At 41.1% G+C, this 19,257-nt stretch overlaps 1 protein-coding gene across 1 annotated transcript in view; it reads left to right on the top strand.

Annotated features, from left to right (window-relative positions):
• Nucleotides 1–18,663, top strand: part of Asb4 (ankyrin repeat and SOCS box containing 4) — a 36,499-nt gene extending 17,836 nt beyond the window's left edge. The window contains exons 3-5 of the mRNA XM_027389884.2: nt 12,649–13,139; nt 17,362–17,475; nt 18,475–18,663. Coding sequence (XP_027245685.2) covers nt 12,649–13,139; nt 17,362–17,475; nt 18,475–18,663 — 794 coding nt within the window. The remainder of the gene's footprint in view (nt 1–12,648; nt 13,140–17,361; nt 17,476–18,474) is intronic.
• Nucleotides 18,664–19,257: the final 594 nt, after the last annotated feature.

Raw genomic sequence — 19,257 nt, 5'->3', positions numbered from 1 at the left:
AGATGGAATAGCTGAAGAAGCACAGCCCTAAAGAACCAGGGATGTTCTTTTTATTTATTTATTTTTTCCAAAGGAATTAGGGAGTAATTGGAAGCAGCAATAGGGAGTCAGATATATGAAAAAGAACACCCATATACTGAAGGCCAGAGCTAAGCATCCTACATTCGTTGTTTGAGCTTGGAACAGAGCAAAACTAGTTTGGTCACCATGGTGACCAACGCTATGTCTCTGGGCTCATTAATCCTATGTTCCAAACTAAGCACTTAGCAATAGCTTCTGAATAAATGCAACAAGGCTCTGCATACTGAAAAGGGCACATTCATGTTAAGCAGGGGAAAAAGGTTTTCAATTTCATTCATTAAACTTGAGTAAATAATTTAATATCTTTGTGTGCCAGTCCTCCAAGCTAATGAATAAGGATAAATGCTTAATGGAAAAAGCTTGCTTAATAAAGTTAACAGCATCAGCTCTACACCTAAAAGAAATTGATGTTACCAGTATATATGCACATGAAGGAGGAAAATGGAAAGGAAAATAACGTATATTACGCATGTACCGAGTGGGTATGTCAGGTACTTTAGAATAAAACGTCTCATTTAATCCTTTGACAACCGTGTGAAGTGCACATTATTTTTCTCATCTTTGAGATGAGAAATCAGAAACTCAGAGAAGTTAAAGAAGGCTCAGGCAGCCCATCTCATCTGAGCAGGCTCAGTGCTGTTTGCATAGAGTCCATGTTGGTCCGACTGTGGCTTGCTGCAAACTGTATGACTCTCGCCCTTTCGAGACAGTGGACTAATTAAAGAGTTCGACAAAAACTGTGTGCTCTCTCGACATGATCTGAGGAGACTAACATATCAGAGTCCCCCTAGCTTGGAAAGAGTCAAACACCGTGAGGTATTGTGGGAGGTTTTCCTTGAGTTAGAGAAGACAGTAAGTGTGCCTAATCTCAAGACATGAGAAACACCTGATGCTTCCATAGATCCCCAAAGCAATAGTTTGTCCCTACTTTATCATTTCCTAGCACACTGAAGATTGAGTTTTCTAAACAGACTCCCCAAAGGGAGAACCATTTTGTACTTTTGAATAGGATAATGCCTTCATTTGGGTTTTCTGAATTTCTGCATCAATACATGTAAGTGGAGGTAAGTGACTGAAAGAAGTCATATTAAAAAATCCAACCATTCATTTTCCTTAAAACTAAACTCTGTAATTAAAAGTATCACTTTGATTGATTTCCAAATTTCTGCCTCCAGCAAGAAGGAATTGTAATAGAAAGTAATAGAAACAGCTGGGTGCAAGGCAAAGCTCCAGCCTCCAGCAAGAAGATGCTACAATATCCTAAGCAATAGAAACAGCCTATTGGCGTAATGCAAAGGTCCATCTTCTTCTGAACTCACTTGTCACTCAGTTCCTTTTTTTAAAAAAAAAAAGTTTTGTTCTTTAAAAATGCAATCACTAATTATTTGTCTTTACCTATGAGACTATTCCAGTAAATGTTCTCAAACACAAACTGGGAGATGCCATCCACAGTCATCTCCAGCATTTTCAGAGGTCCTGTGAGAGCCTTTTCTCCAGTGTGCCTACTTTCCTTCTCCACCTCGCTCTCTTGCCTTTCAGTTCCCCTTCAAAAGCCATGTGTAGTTTTCTCTCTAAGCTTCAGCCTTGGCGTTTTACCTTTGTCTTATAGCTAGAAGCTTCTAGAACCGGAAATTAAAGGATGACATTTTCTTGGGCCCTGAACTACTTTACTTTTTCCCATCAACACTTCTATAATTTTTTTTCTTGCTTAAAGGAGCCTGGATCTCATTATCCTGTGAACATTTTAAACACCATTTAGCAAAAAGATATCAGATTTGGAAATAGCAAGGCAGTGTTTTCATTGTAACCTCTGCAAGTAATGGCTTGCAGAAGATAATCTAAACAATTCTGCCAGGGCTCAAGGGCTCAGAGTTGGAGGTAATGGCTAAACCAACAAGATCCCGGGGCTCTCTTCTCAGCTTTCTATTAATCTAAGTGAGAAAACTCACAAGGGGGAAAAGTGGCAAAAAGCATCAGGCACGTGTCAGCCCCTAATACATTTCTTCTACTCATTGGTAGCCTGTGGGAACTGAAGGAGAGCAGACACTTGCCTTTTCTGAGACAAAACATTTCCCCAGCAGTGAGAGGAGATTTTAGCCAACATCACAGAGAGGCACCTTCAACACAGAATCCCTGGTCTTTTCTCACTGTGGATTTAGGAGTTCGGTACCCAGTGCTCCTCCTCTACCCCAAACCTTTCTCCAATTAAAGGGGCCAGACTCAGTTAAGAAGCAGCATGATAGAAGTAGAAAGTAAATTTGCTCTCTATAAGCAAGGTGGAATTAATGTGGATGAGGGAGGTAGGGAGAGCCTTGGGAAAAGGCAGGCTGGACTTCATAGCAACTGTAAGAAATCCAGGTTTGTTGGCACATACCTGCAATGCCAGCCCTTGGGGGACTGAGATATGAGGATGGGGGGTTCTAGGCCAGGCTGGGCTATAGATCTCAGCTTTGCCTTTAAAAAGGAGTTAACATCTATGGTGCCTTGTTGCACACCTGGACTTTCAGCCATGCTCTCCTTAACTTTTGCAACTATCTCATGAGGTGAGCTATGTTATCTCCACTTACAGACTTAAAACCAAGCAGTGGATTAGTAAAACCAGATTGTAGTAATAGTGACCTCAATGCTGAGGACCTTTGCTTCCCAGTAGGTGGTGCTGTCTCATCTTTGCCAGTGAGAGTGGCAGCTAAGTCCGTCTTGGACTTTGCAGTTGTCCTGTTCAGAGAAAGTTTGTCTCCACTATAACCTGAATATCAATCTGTGAACTCAAATTCTCTGGTGTTTCTGATAAGGGAAAAACACAGTTCTTTAGCACTTCCTCCTTTGCTAACATTTCTGCTTGGATTTGGGTAGGCAATGGGCATGCTCTGCCTTGGTTGTGACAAGCTAAACTCAGAAGTCATTCCTAAGAATGTAAGTTCTTCGGTAAGATTTCCTGAGTTAAAATCTTGAATCTTATTCACTAGTTACATAAAACCAAGGCCTTGAATCTTAGCTCTCACCTATTAAATGGAGGCACCATTAACAGGCCATGTGACTCAGAATATTGGAGGTAATGGTTAAACTACACATAGGGAGCTCTGGGCAAAACAGCTGCAACCACCCCCAAAAAACTGTATTAGCAGAAGGTATTTCTCCAAGGTCTTCTTCCTAACAGCCTGGTATTACCTGTCTGCAATCCCAGGTACTCAGCAGGCTGGGGCAGCAGGAGTGCAAATTCAAGATCACTTTGATCTACAATGTGAGTGAGCTTAAGGTCAGTTTAGACAACACAGTGAAACCTTGTTTCAAAATTAAAAAAAAAAAACCCACTGAAAGTAGCTCAGTTATAGAGTGCTTGCTATAGCATGATGCCCTAGGTTCAGCTCCAGTAACACACACACACACACACACACACACACACACACGAGAGAGAGAGAGAGAGAGAGAGAGAGAGAGAGAGAGAGAGAGAGAGAGAGAGAGAGAGAGAGAACAAAACTGACCACAAAATAAGCATAATAAGCATAATTGTTTCCTTGGGTAAAGGAAGAAGTGTATATTCTTTTGCTTTTTCAAATTCATAGCTATGTAAAAAAAAAAAAAAAACTTCCCTTGGATTAGCCTCTTTTTCAGTTGGAGGACAATAAAAGCATAATTTTCTATAGAAAAACAACATTTCAACAGCTTCAAGTACAGGTGTGGTTTCACTTCATGCTCAACAAGATTAATGCAAGATTGTGTAGTAACAGTCCCTTTTCCCCTGGCCTGAGCTATTTACTCTTATCCATGGTGACTTTGCTAAATTTTAATCAGTGTTTTTGGAATTAAAAAGATAAAAGAAAATGAAGTAATCGTCAGCTGGCTGAGCTCCGCCGATGCATGCATCTTGTTTTCTAGCCATACATCTACAGAGATATCTTTTCTTTCAGGTTCAGTAACTTTAAAATAAACAAAATGATAAATAAACATGGGCTGTTTGAAAAACATCTGCCTCCCAGGGGATGGGAAGCAATATTGTGAGGAGCTGGCAAATAAGCCTTGATATGAAAAAGATTTGCTTCAGGAGACACACGGACCTGGTTTGTTATCTCTGCTTCCTGTTTTCGGCATGGCTGAAGAAAGCAAACCATAGCCATTCTTCAGCTATGTCTATGGAAGGTTTCTCTGAAAACAGGCAATGTTGAAGGAGACCACTGCAAGGCCCGAGCTGAGTGGGTGTGAGCTGGTTTGCGACTCCTTTGCAGGTCCTCAGCCCTGTGGACTGCACCTCTTTCTCTTTCTGACAGTGAAGCGTTAGTATGTCCCTACAAGTTTTCCTGTCTGAACTCAAACATGGCTGTGTCCGTGCTGTCCCAAGGTTTCAATACCATCCAATGGTTTTTGCTTGAGATTCCCTCAGTCATCACTCTATTGTCCTCTAATTTCTGCTCATAGGCCACCACTAACCTCCTTTCTGTTTCTGCATTCTTGTCTACTCTGGACTTGATACACGAATGGACTCACACAATCAGTGGTCTCTAACTGACTTCATTCACTCAGCATAATGTTTCTTCAAACAGTGCAGCAAATCGAGAATACATCAGCATTTCATTGCCTTTTATCAAAGAAAAATATTCCGCGGAATGGAAGAAACAAAGTTACTCTCCACTTTGTGCAATGAAAAGTTCACAAGGGGATTTCCAGTTTTTTTCTCTCAGAGAAATAGCTGTGTGTCACTTGGTTAAGGAGACGCCACATCATGATGAAGAAGCCACAGCACTGATTAGACTGGGCTTCCTGAGAGAGCAAATAGAGGACATTTGATTCTCAGGTTTGCCAGCTGCATCTTGTAGCAGGGGGGAGTGAGTGAAGAAGCTCTGTTGCCTTATGCCTCAGGCATTTGAATGGTGTTACAGAAGCACACTTAACTTATTCAGGTGAAATTATATCCTAAGGAAAAATTGGCATATATTGTTAATCAAAGAAAAGTTGAATGACTGAGCCACAGTCACCTGGAAAACTTCAACCAGTGACTCAAAGTGAGCCCAACAGTGTGGGCGTGGCCAAGCATTTCTCAGAGGATCCATAGCTGGCAGGTCCCCTTCGGTGTTTGACAATGGTAATGCAGTTATCCCCAGAAGAATCAGGGATTGTGACTGTGAGTTTGCTGAAAGGACTACTCATAAAGGCTTGCAGAAGGGGTCAGGATAGAGACAAGAGGAAAGAAGAGCCAGAAGCCTCCATCTTCCATGAAAATAGAGGTGTCACTGGAGTTGGTGAGATTACGTAAAAAGAAAGGACAAAGCCCAAAAAACCTCATCATATGACATAAACTGTAAAGAACAGCTGACAGAGGGTGAGGAAGTGGTGGTTTCTGCTGACACATAGGAAATCAGTTCTCAATTTCACACGGCAGAGAGTGCAAGTTCTAGAGTAATGGGACCGTAAGGACAACGGTCTTCCATTTGAGATCTCATTTAAGACAAGACTGTGGAAGATTACAAGGAAATATCTTTGCTTTAGGCTGTAAACTGAAATGAAAAGATTGAAACAAGAACAATAACACCTAACTGAAAATATGCTTTGGTGACAGTTAATAGCAAACTTAACACTGTACAAAATTGCATCCTTGACAAAGAAGCAGACTTGAGAAACAATAGCAGAACTCATGGAAAATGAAAAGCTCTGAACAGGGGCAAAATGAGGTCTAACCTTTAAATAATGGATGTCTTGAAAATAAGACTAGTGTTAATACGTGAGACAATATATATATATATATATATATATATATATATATATATATATATATCTTGGGGAATACTCCAAAATAGATTTTATCAATATAGTGATAAAGGAACACTGAACTATCATGTTTTGTTTTACCTCCATAGAAGTCTATCCCACCCTTCAAATTGAGGCAAATATGTATAGTTTTCCATGATGATGCAAAAAGGAGATCATGACAAATGGCCTTGTTTCTATTTGTATCTTTGAGGAATGTGACTAAAGAATGGTGATTAGGAATTTCTTATCAATGATGGTATCTTGATAATGAATAGGTAGCATTTTAGTTATAGTTTATATTGCTGGGGTAAAATACCATGACCAAAAGCAACTTGAGGAGGAAAGTGCTTGTTTCACCTTGCAAATCTCAGCCATACTCTACTGCTAAGGGAAGTCAGGTTAGGAACTCGAGGCAGGAACCTGGAGGAAGGAGCTGATATAGAGGCCATGGAGGAGTGCAGCTCACTGGTTTCCTCCTATGGTTTACTCCATTTGTTTTCTATCCAGGACAAATGGCATGGTGGCAGTGCCCATAGTGGGCTGGGCTCACTCACATCAATCAAGAAAGTGTACCACAGGTTCTCCCACAGGCCAATCTACCTGGTGATCATATTTTCTTAATTGAATTTCTCTCTTCCAATGTGATCCTAGTTTATGTCAAGTTACACAGCACAAAAATAACTTTTTTAAAGGAAGGTTTTATAGTTTTCAATATATAAGAAAATATTTCATCTAAAAGTGTGACCATTATTTCATAGGGATAGAATCAAATATGAATTCATTTGGAGATACATTGGACAGGTTTTGTTCTTAGAAAATTTAATGAAAATTCTAAATGTAGGCACATCTTTACAATATATGAAGTTTCAACAATAAAAATAATAAATCACAAAACAACTGACTAAGTAAAAAGCAGATTATTTGTGAAGGAACAAGACTTGGCAGACTTCTATTTTTCCATAGTATTCAGAATTTAAAACAAAAAACCTTAATAAATGCCCTCCTCTGTGGAATTGAAATGATGGCCTCGTGTTAGTAAATCTTTTTACTTTATTTATTTTTCCATTAAGGTCTGAGTTGCCCACTCTAGCCTTGAACTCACTCTGTTGCTCAAGCTGACCTTGATCTTGTAATGCTCCTGCCTCAGCCTCCATGTAGTTAGTATTACAGGCTGTGCCACCAGCCTAATCTTTAATTGTTACTTTTAATACGTGATCCCAACAGATAAATAGCCACAGGTTCTTGACTTCTTAGGAAATATGGCAGGATTTATCCCACTTAAAATTTTATTGGGCATGGACAGCTATAATTGGTCCATGTATGATACATGTAATATAGTCGTGAAATACGTTTGTTTTTATTCTGGTGTCTCTTTAAGTTACTAAATGTTTTGGAGATAGAATTTCTCCCCTATTGTGAAATGAAAGCTGAGGCAGATTCATGTGCCTTCAACTAAATCCTGGGTAAAAAGAAGTTGTCCATCCAAGAAAAACCTTCAGTCTCAGTTCAAAAGTCAGGTAACCAGAGCTGACTCAGAACCCAAATTTGATTTAAACTTAGACTTCTCTCCTTCCTTTCTGGCTGTTGTTCCCCTGCTCCAGAACCGAAACATGTACCACAGAGAGGACGCACAGTTTCCTGCCTCTGGCTGTCCTCCTTGCTACCATCCCTTCACAAAGCCTCAGGGCAGTACTAGAGAAAGGAAGGAAGAGATGGGGTGTTTCTGAGGACTCCCTCATGTCTTCCTTGTCTACCTTGAGGATTCTGACTTCCTGAGGTACACCCTCTTGGCCACTTCAAGTCTTGTGGTTGCTTAGAGCAGTAAAGCATGCAAGCTCAAAGAAATAAATTAAAACAATGGTGGTTCACTCATCACTCAATCCAAGGCAATAGTCAGAAATGATTCAACGAACATCAGCTTTAGAATGGAAGCTGTCTCTGTAAACAAAGAAAAGGAGAAGAGAGCTGAGTTGGGTGTTACTGTAAAATCCTACCTTAGAAGTGTATAGGGCAAAAGACTAATACCTTTCACACAGAGATATGCCATCTGAGTGTTCCATTACTTTTTAATTATTTTTTATTTACTTAAATAATATATATTTAGAAAACTCTAAGATTTAATGCTACTGTAACAATAGATATTTCGATATAGTAACATAATAGAGATCTAAGCTAACTCCATTTTACATATAAACATAAAACACTTTGGAATTTTAGATAAATATGGGCATTTCTGATAATGCAATTATAATAAAAATCAGGGTGATATTGGTTTTATGTGTTCAGAACTTTCCCAAGGTGTTTCTCCTTTGAGAGTGCCATTCATTAGGCCAATATAAATACTCTCATCAATCCTTTTTATATTATTTACGATGGCCTTTCCCAAATATTAGCATACTGAATTTCATATGGCATCTCTGTAATTTATATTGCGTGTAAGCACATTTTTGCTTGTCTATGTCAACTATGACGTTGTATTTGTTTTCAAACATTACGAGTAAAGCAAGATTATTTTATTCACACATGTCACTGCAGAATGGGGGAAGAAAAGATATGTCTTTGAGGGTTGGGAAGAACTGTCGTGGGCCATTCCCTGTTTCAGCACCCACCTTGGCCCCAGAAGCTCTTCAAGAAATAAAGGTATTTGTGCAGGGAGAGGAGAGCTTGTTTAGGGACATGCAATGGGAATGTGACACATGTCTGCAGTGATAAGGTCCTGTTTGCACTCTCCCAACCCCTAGACTTGACAGAAATAGGGGAAGTGGAGATAGGTGAGATTGGCTGTCAGGGCCTATAGGGGTAGGTAGCAGCAGAGGGAGCCATAGAGATGACTGAGTGGACATTACTATAACCTGTAGCAATCGCAAGGAGAATCCTCTAGGGATCTCAGGAAGGACTCCATGGAGATACAAAGTCAGACCTTCCTAAATCCATATATAGATCAAAATAAGGTCCAGAGAAAGCAAGTATTAAGCACCCCCTTCAAAAAAAAGGCTAGGTTGTAATTAATCTGGGTAATTGTAGAACCTGGAAGTAGAAGTAGACTATTGTAAGGCAAAGACAAAGAAAACACCAACAAATCAACCCACAAGAAAAAATTGACTAAAGTCACCATCACTATATTTAGGAGAAATCAAACTTCAATGGCTAAAAGGTATCCCATTAGGATGGTATATGCTTTTGTCTTAATTGCAGAGCTCATAAAAATGCAAGTGATTCAGAAAGTTCTATGTGCAAGCAAGCCTATTTGGACCATTAATCCAAGAAGACATTCTAATTGTTAATAACTGTAAAATGTCTAGCTAAATAAAGTTAAATTTTAAGAAATGAGCTTCTTTTACCTTCTCAGCATGAAATTAAAAATTGCAACACACAAGAATATGCAAGAGTGCCCATAGAAGCAGCGTTTGGAATAGCCCAAAATGGGAAATGTCTCTCACTAGTAGCAAGGACAAACTGTTGATAATTTGTGCTGAGAGACAGAACCAGCAAAAAGAACAGAGTAGCAAACATCACCACAGAATGTTGAGCAAAGGAAGTAAATCAGAACAATATGTTCTTATGGCTCTTGTGTTCAAACTTAGAAAAGAAAACCAAACCATCTGGTTTAGAGTTCTACACGCAAGTGGAAAGACTAAATAAAAAAGAAATGGAAAGAGTTCCCTATATGAGCAGGTTTATGAAGCAGCTATTAGTCACCTCTGGCTGGATGAAGTTCTAATCATCAAAGAGTAGAGGGCAGGGAGCTCCTTTACATAAAGAAATGTTTGTTTTCACACCAGGGCATGGTGGTTCACGCCTTTAATCCCAGTACTCAGAAGGCAGAGGCAGGTTGGTCTCTGTGAGTTAGAGGCCAGCCTGGAATATATTAGTGAGCCGCTACTGAGAGTGGGGAGGGGGAAGGATGGAGGGAGAGAGGTATTTGCTTTCTTGAACTGGGGTATGATTACAATAATGTTGAAGCTGTGCAGTTAAAGTTTTGTGTATCAAGACACAGCCCTTATGTTATAAGCTTGAGTGGCATCCCTCATGCAGAAGCCCCAGTCTCTAACACTTAGCTGGTGATGGTGCTTGGAAACAGTTACTGAAGATGCTGTCCTTGGGGTTACAATGAAGCCACTCTGGAGTGGGGTAAGCCGTGTGGGTAGCATCCTTCTTTATGACCATACAGACAATGCCACATGGAGACAGAGGTCAAGATTGGCATGACAATTCTACAAGGAAAGGGCCACCAAGGCTCACCAGTCATTACCAGAAGCTGAGATGGGTTCTCTTTTCAGAGCTCCCAGAGAGAACTGGCCTTGATATCATTCTGTTATCTCCATTACTGCAGGGAGACTCACTTCTTTCATACTAAGTTTTATTATGGGAGCAGCTGAAAAGTAATACATTGTACTTTCCTGTTAAAAAGTAGCTGTAAAAGTTCCACAATGTTGTACTTCTGGGCTCTAATTTCTTGGAGAAATCAAAGGAATCTAAAATAAGAAAAGCATTGTATATTCTTTTGGAAAGTTCTGGCCAGAGACACAATTCAAGTATAAAAATGAGAAGTTCCAGCTCAGAAAAGGCGGCTCTACCATGAATTCAGTTATCCCAAGAGGTCAAGGGGCAAGAGTAAACGTCCAAGTCCATTAAAACTCAAAGGCAGTGCTCACCCTAAGCTGGCCTGTAAAAATTTCATTCTGAATCTTTGATTCTCGCTCTTACTGGAAAGTCTCCAGCAGCTGAAGTGACCCTGCACACGGCTTCCTTCCGGGAAGACATTTGTACTTATTCCATTTCACTCAAGAGCAGATACCTGACTAGAAAGAAGACCTCACCCAGAACCCTTCCAGGTCAGAACACTGGTGACCCAGTAAAGATGGCTTTGATTACAGTTCTGCCTCCTGCAAGGGGGAAGAGCTCTGTGTCTGCCGAGCCACACACTTGGAGAAACCTCACTGGATTCCTTAATCAGACACTGAGCCTACTTGTGTGAGAATCCCCTTCTTAAATGTGTTCTGAATAATCAAGGGGTGCTGTAAATAAAGCCAAGAAGGAGCTACCCATGTGGGAAAGCCATTTTTAAATTTATAAAATGCAATAGCATTTCTGGTACATCAGGTTTTCATACAGCAAACAATATAAAATTTCCTGCAGAAAAATAATAATGAGTTGGAATAGAATTGTAATAAGGGATTTTTTTCAAGCCAGCCTGTCTGCTTGCAAATTCTGCTTGCAAGCTCGCTAGCTTGGTGTATTTCATGCAAAAATCCAGGGATGATTTTCTCCAACTGTAAAATTAGGATAAAAACTGCATCTACTGCCTAGTTACTGGGAAAATTCCATGAGGCAATGTACAAAATCCATTTAGGTTACAATACTGTACAAGGTCCAATTCCAAATTAATATTAATTATGGCAATAACACTACGACCACAAACAGTAATAACAACAACAATATTGGTCTTTTGAGACTTATATTTGAAGTACCTATGAAAATTTCCAGTAGAATTATTTATCATGTTAGCAGCCCTTAGGGGTCATTTGGTCCACCCCTTTAAATTAGGCAAAGAAAGACATTTCTAGTTTCTCAGGATAATCATTCTAAGACTTAGTATTTTCTATCAGAAAAAAAAGTTCAAACTGGTTTCTTGGTCTGCTAAGTAAGTGGGTTGCATGATAACATTTCTAAGGCACAGTCCATGCACAACCAATTGTCTACAGATGTTTTTGTCAACTACAGTCTGTTTTTCCTTTCGGCGACTATTTCTATAATGCTAACTTCTACACTTCTCAATGCAAACTATGACTTTTAGGCTCTTTTTGTGCTAAAGATGGTGTGTGTGTTGTGTGTGTGTGTGTGTGTGTGTGTGTGTGTGTGTGTGTGTGTGTGTATGTGTGTGTCTGCGTGAATGTATGTGTTCGTTATATTCCAAAGACATAGCTCCCATTAGGCTGTGGTCTCAGCCTAACTACTGGGAAATTTTCACTTCACCATAATCTGTTTGCACCAAACTTTAGATCCATCTGCTTTGAAAGAGATGAAAGACACTGTTTTGTAAAACACTTAAAACAATTTTTAGGGACTGGAGAGATGGTTCAGTGGTTAAGAACATGTTGTTGATTTTGCAGAGGGCATGGGTTCATCACCCAGAACCCCCATTGGGAGGCTGACAACCACATGTAACTCTAGTTCAAGGGGCTTCTGCATGCATACAGAGACAAGTGAGCATACATACACTGAGAAGCAAAATTTTAAATAAAAAACCCCACAAATTTTAAAGTCCATGGCATGAGCTACAAGTTTTTAAAATATAGCCCTTGTTTTTATGTTTAAAATATATTTATTTATCTATTATTATTTGTGTGTATACTTATGGAAGTTGGACCCACCATGTAGATCTCAGATATCCAACTCAAGTAGTCAGAATTTGGTGGCAAGCTCCTTTACCAATTGCCAACCTTGAACTTTAAAAAAAAAAACCAAAATATTATACTTTAACAGTGTTTGGTATCTTAGCGGTATAAAATATTTTGTTATAGACATCTCTTACTTCCAAATCCACGTGGGTATGAAGAGCTGGAGTCCAGCAGTGCTTGAGGCTTAGGCAAAGAACGTTAGCTCCTTTTCCGGGATCCATTTGTTGGTACTTGGGAAGACAGCAGTGTTGGCTTAAGGAGTTACTTATACTAAGGCCAGGAACAGCCCTTTATGGCTGGGCAGGAGTCCTGCATGACAAGCAGAAGTTAAAGAGAACCGTGAGGAAGAGTCTTAGTCACACACATGAAAGAACCACAAACACAGACAGGTTTTTAAATAGTCTGCTTCCATTGCCCTTCACAGGTGCAAACGTGAACATGAAAACCAACAACCAGGATGAGGAGACGCCCCTGCACACAGCCGCTCACTTCGGCCTCTCTGAGCTGGCTGCCTTCTATGTGGAGAACGGGGCCATCGTTGACAGCATGAACGCCCACATGGAGACCCCGCTGGCCGTTGCCACATACTGGGCCCTGCGCTACAAGGAGCAGGAGTACAGCAGGGAGCACCACCTCATCTGCCGCATGCTGCTGGACAACAACGCTGAGGTCAACGCCCGCGATGACGACTTCAAGTCCGCTCTGCACAAGGCTGCCTGGAATTGCGACCACGTGCTCATGCACATGATGCTGGAGGCGGGAGCCGAGGCCAACCTCATGGATATCAACGGCTGTGCAGCCATCCAATACGTGCTGAAGGTCACATCTGTGCGCCCTTCTGCACGGCCTGAGGTCTGCTACCAGCTGCTGCTGAACTACGGGGCTGCACGCATCTACCCCCCACAGTTCCACAAGGTGAGGCTGCATCCCGGGTCTAACTCAAATAGAGGTGTGCTCACCTGGAGGGTGATTCCAACTGTTTCAGACTCGAGTCTTCAACAACCATGTCTGACCTCTATAAGCCCTCCCCAACCTGCTCTACATCTGTTTGAGCAGGAGATAGAAAGTCAGTGAATGCATGAGGACAGGCAATTGTTCCCACTCAATGCCTGGCCTAAAGACTACACAACCTGCTTTGGAATGAGTTAGCTTATAACCAGGAAAGATCTGCACAGTCTTCCTACTTGACAAAAGCTAACAATAATGTCAGCTAACACATAGGGACCAATAATGACTTGGAAAGTGTTCAGTAGATTGTTATAAGCCATTTTGTATTTGTTAATTTGATTCCTTCAATAATTCTATATGGGATGCACCATTCCTGTTCTCCAGAGGAGACTGAGGCACCCTGTCATGTCCAAGCTCTTGCAGTGGTGGGATTAGGACCTGGCCTTAGATAATTTGATTCAAGGATTTATTCACGTAATGTCATACAGCATGACCTCTTTTCTGAACAATACTAATTAATAATCTCTAATGGGCTGGCAGGGACCAGATGCTAATGATGTTGATATGACCAAGACAAGGTCATATCAAGTAGTTTAGAGTCTATTGGGAGTCTATTGGGAAAGAAAAACACACAGAGAGGTCATTTTAATATGCACAGTTCATGATGAAGCAGAGGAATGCAGGAGATGTGAGCATCAGGTTAATGATGCTCATTAATTCCGTAGTCAAAATAAATGTTACATTTAAAACAAAGAAGACACTGCAATTCTCAAAGTTTAAAGAAGCCAAGAAATTTGAGGAACAGTCCATCTAACTGGTGTGGGACCACTACCTCCTACACACACACACACACACACACACACACACACACACACACACACACAATTTCAAGGCATCCTGCCTGAGTGTTCTGTCTTACTTTGGTAAAAGGCCAGGGACTCACCTGTGGTCCTGCAATGTGAGGACAACTTAGGAAAACAGTTGGGAGGTCGGGAGCACAGTCGGAAGTGCTGGTGGACGTGTCCCTGTGGTCCAGCACTGGAGAGTTATAGGCAGGAGGCCAGCCTGGGTCGGATAGTAAGACCGTGTCTCACAAAATTGAAAGAAAAGAAGAAACCAAACAAGTAAACAAACAAAAAGCAAAAACACACAAAAAAGAAAAGAAAAACTAATGTAAAATAATAAGAATCAGTTAAGAGTAGAGAGTTCACCTACAAATTTTCTATAATTGCTCCGTTCTTGCTTTTCTTTCTTATCTCCACTTGGTCATCTATAGCTCATTCATTTTAGATTTAGACATTCTATTCATAACAGGAACAACAACAAAAAAAGGAATTGGAATCAGATTTTGGTCCCACTACTTCTATAAGGGATTATTTGGATAAATTACTAGCTCCCTAAGCCTCAGTTTCTATGTCTGTAAAAATGGATATTCTTGGCTTAAATTCATTGGCAACAGTATCTGAACAGAGTCCTTTACAAGAAGAAAATTTACACATGTTTATAGTGCACCACACATATGTAGAGGATGGGACCAGACATTTCTTTCTCTTCTTCTTGCCGTGCTTTTGGCCCCGGCAGATTGGCATTCCATTTCTTACCATCATGGCCTCTATCTATAAACATCTTTCATGTTGTCTATTTCCCACTCCTTATACCCCACCCACACCCCACCAGGCTCTTCTTGCTACTTATAGTGGAATTACAAAAGTCAAGTAATTGTCTCCTCAATACAGCTCACTTAGAAAGTATATTTTGATGGGCTAGGAAGAAATTAAGAGAACACTTGTTGCTCTTGCAGAGAACCCAGGTTCAGTTTCCATCGTGTGACTCCCAACAGCCTATAACTCTAGCTCCTGGATACACACACATGTACACTAAAATGAATGAATAAATAAAATTTAAAAAATAAAGCTTATTTTCTATATTTATGCCCTCATACCATTTCCTTCTACAGAAAAGACTGGAGGGGATACAGGTGATAAAGGTACCAGGGAAGTGTGGTGCCCCCACTCTGTCAGTCAGAAATAAGTCTTCTCTTTTTTTTTTTTTTTTTTTTTTTTTTTTTTTTTTTTGCATGAGATACTATTTTAAAATGTTTAGCATGGTAGCCATTAGCAAAGGATGCCATGGGTCTTAAGATAGCACCAAACATCTTTGAGCACTAAATCATTGCTGTGTTCCCAGCTTGGGAGTGGGAGCTGCTGGGACAGGGCCTGGAGACCTCATGCTGAGCTCAGTCCTGAAGCTTACTACTGGGTGAGCCAGTGGAGCAGGTATCTCAGAATGTAACACCACCCCTCCGAATTCTCTTTTGAATGCTAAATTAGTGAGAAAAGACTTTCAAAGTGCTTCTGCTTTGCAATGAGAGGTCTTGGGGTGGTGTGGAGGTCTGAAATCTTTTCCCACAGAGACAGTTATTGGCTATTAGGGATGGAAGTCTAGTGATGGTGGACACTGTGTCTGCTTGGCTATGTACTTGCTGTCCAATTTATGAACACCTTCCCCCAAGTTCCCTATTTGCAGGTAGGAGCCCTATCAGCAGCATGTAAGCAGAGAGTGGGTGTGGGCTGCCCACTACTCTGGTAAGGGTGTTCAGCCAATTTCCCCATCCTTGTCTTCCTTGTCCCTGGTGCCTTTGGGGCAGGGTAAGCACTTCTATTACTATCCCTGCATGGTGGTTCCTCTAGTGTTTACAGTTAGTACACAGTCTTGTGTCTCAGGGAACACTGGCTGCACCAGCAATGTTTGATGCTTGGTTGTGCTCCTCAAGCTTCCTGAGGCCTGGCTGATTGCTAAGGAGATTTAACATAGACATGATTATTGCTGCCTGGATGCAACTGTCAACAGTTTCATCTGAGGCTACCCCTCAGATGTGTGGGAGAATGGGGAAGTTGAAGAAAAACTATTCAATTTACTATGCAGATGCCTGAAAGTGATTTAGAACACTCCTCCCCAGCCAGACTCTCCTAAGAGAAAGTCATCTTTACGACAGGCAAATGACTGACTCATTTATCCAGAAGATAAAGTGATTTGTTCTCTCCTGGATGGGGAATTCGGTTTCCTTATTTACAAGGAGCAAGGTCACAGCTGCAGATGCTGTCTTCCCAATGCAAAGTGAATGGGGAGAGGGCACATTTCACTGAGAGCCACCATATAAATTACATAAGTGAGATGGTGGGGGTGGGGAGAAAGATAGGGTCTGCGATTGCTTTCCAGGGTACGGAAGGACATTTGATTTTTTTTCTCTTCTAGCATAATTCAAAAGGAAGCGACACCCCAGGGAGCCAAAATCGAGATTTCTTGTAGGGCAAGAAAGACATTTTTTTCTAGGGAAGCGAAAGAAAGATAATGTGAGGATTTGGGGGAGGTAAGGGTGATTTCTGCCATTGAAAAATGTTGTGTATGAAGCCCATTGCTCAAGCTTCCCTTGATAGTAAGTGGGTTTTTTATTTTTGTGTATGTGTGCACAAAAATATAGCACTATATAAGATTCAAGGTAGCTTTAGGTTAGTTTCTTACTGAAGTGTCTTACAAGTGGCATTTGAAAAACTTGGGCAACATCTTTAATCTCTCTCTCTCTCTCTCTCTCTCTCTCTGTGTGTGTGTGTGTGTGTGTGTGTGTGTGTGTGTGTGTGTGTGTGTGTGTGAATCAACATGGAGAGGAGTCTTGCAAGAAAGATGGGTGTTCCAAATTGTGCCATCTGTAGAACTCACACAACCCTACGTGCCGCAAAGACAGTGTAGAAGGCTCCATGTGAGGCTTTACTGATACTAACCAAGAGATGCCCTTCCTCTCACTCTACCTCAGCCAACCGGCAGGGAGATGTACATTATTCCATACATGTGTGCATACACACACATGCACACACACATGTGCATACACACACATGCACACATGCCACAGATCTTTATACTTGTCCTTCATGAGATTTGAACCAACTAGCTCTAGTCCAGACAGCTCTCTGGCATGGGATTGTTAATTCAGTTCTTATGTTTGACCTTTTTCAATGCTACCTTTAATTTTGGTGTATTTGGGGGACAACGTACCCTGTATATCCCAGGTCAGCCTTATACCCAAGTCCTGCTTCGGCCTCCTTGGAACTGTGATCATAGGCACGTGCTAGTTTGTGAGAACCGTGGATTGTGTGCGCACACTAAGTGACAAAAGTCTCTGTTTTCCCCTCAGGTGATCCAGGCTTGCCACTCATGTCCCAAAGCGATTGAAGTTGTGGTGAACGCCTATGAGCATATCAGGTGGAACATCAAGTGGAGAAGGGCCATTCCTGATGATGACCTGGAGGTGAGGGTTCTCTCTCGAGCTGTGCCTTTCTCTCTCGAGCTGTGCCTCTCACTGCTGAGAGCCGCCAGGTCTCCAGATGCCTACTCAGCCTTCTAATGCAAAACACGGGTTTAGAGCATGCTTCCAAAGCTTTCTCAAATACTGTGAAATCAAGGATTATAAAATTTAAGCACACGGGTGGAAATCTCTATCTATGTGTGTCTGTCAAATATGTGATATCAAGGAGCCTCTTGGGGGGAATTTCTCTGTAAGAAATTTGAGTAAATATATGGAGGTGACAGTTTTATTTCCCATCCATTTAAATGAATTAAGTGATAATATCCAGTATTGCTCACTCAGAATTTTTTTTACAGGAAAGTACAGTGTTTTGTGTAGATATTTCGCTCACTTTTAGCTATGACTAAGCGGGAAACATGATTTCCGAGTCTGCTGTGAGCCACACGCAAAGCCCTTAGTAGAGCCATGCCCTCACTTGTGGACGTAGGGGGTTGGCTCCACCTGTAAACTAGCCCTTCCCACAGAGCACCCTGTTCTTGATTTTAGAAGTCAAGGTTGTGTCTAATACATGCGAGGTACAAGGCATCAAGTTCCCTGGGCTTAGAGGCGAATAGTTTAGTTGTATGATCTTATTCTGCTAATGATTAGCTCTTTTACCTTTTAAAGTGAAGTTAGTAGTAGATGTTACCAGATGCATAGAGTGCAAGCTGTATATTGAGTTAAATTGAAATTGCCGTTTTGGTTTACTGGTCCCGACAGTTAAGCCTGGTAGTTTATATCATGTCCTGGATTGTGAATGCATTTCCCCTACTCTTACCAGCATCGTCACACCTCACTTCCTGACCTTCCCATTTTAATTTTGTGCTCAATTTTGCTCACTCTCAGAGACTCTAGGAAGCTATTCTTGTGTGTAAAGTAGAGATAGAGGCGTCCTTGTAGATTTTTGTCTATGTAAGCTATGGAGCCTTCTGCAAATTAACCTATCTTGTCTTGCTTTTCCAGAAACACTGGGATTTCTACCACTCTCTCTTCAAGGTGTGCTGCAACACTCCCAGGACCCTCATGCATTTAGCGAGATGTGCCATTCGGAAAACATTGCACGAAAGATGCCACAATGCAATTCCCATGCTGTCCCTCCCATTGCCATTGAAGAAGTACTTGCTTTTGGAGCCAGAGGGAATCATTTATTAAGTCTTAGGAGACAACAGTTCCCAATCCTAGATGTTTAGGTAGGCTCGCTGGGTAGACATAGTTTGCATGCATAAAATGGTACTTGGGTTGATTATAAGACTTTAGGGATTTCAAAACACTTTACAGACACCATGTCATTAATCTTAGAGTAGCATGCCAAGGGAAAATAAGCAAGCAAAGTTAAGGAATTTTCAAAGACATGACTGCTTTTAGAAGGCAGACTCCGATGCAGCAGTTAATAGCTCTTATAGTGAAAGGTTTTATTAGGTACCTGATGTACTTTGTAAAACTTCCATATATGATCTGATACGAAAAGGGACCCACATTTTCTTACAACCCAATCTCATTCTCTACATTTTCAGTATTAGGTTTACATGACTGTTTAGTTTGCAAGGTAGCAGGTTTTGTGAGTGGTCTCTTAGGCTTGTTGTCTCCCACCAACGACCAGTGAGCAGATGTTGCTGTTATTAGTTTTAGAAAGGCCTCCTCCCCAAACCAAAGTCATCCACTCATTTTGGTGATAAATGCACAGGGGCGCAATGGGAACAAGATCTCTGAGTCAAGATAGAAATGGGAAGAAGAGAGCAATTCACT

The sequence above is a fragment of the Cricetulus griseus genome (assembly GCF_003668045.3).
Source record: "Cricetulus griseus strain 17A/GY chromosome 1 unlocalized genomic scaffold, alternate assembly CriGri-PICRH-1.0 chr1_0, whole genome shotgun sequence".
In the NCBI taxonomy this organism is placed as follows: Eukaryota; Metazoa; Chordata; class Mammalia; order Rodentia; family Cricetidae; genus Cricetulus; species Cricetulus griseus.
Note: the sequence above shows the minus strand (reverse complement) of the source record. Positions and strands in the feature narration are given on the sequence as shown.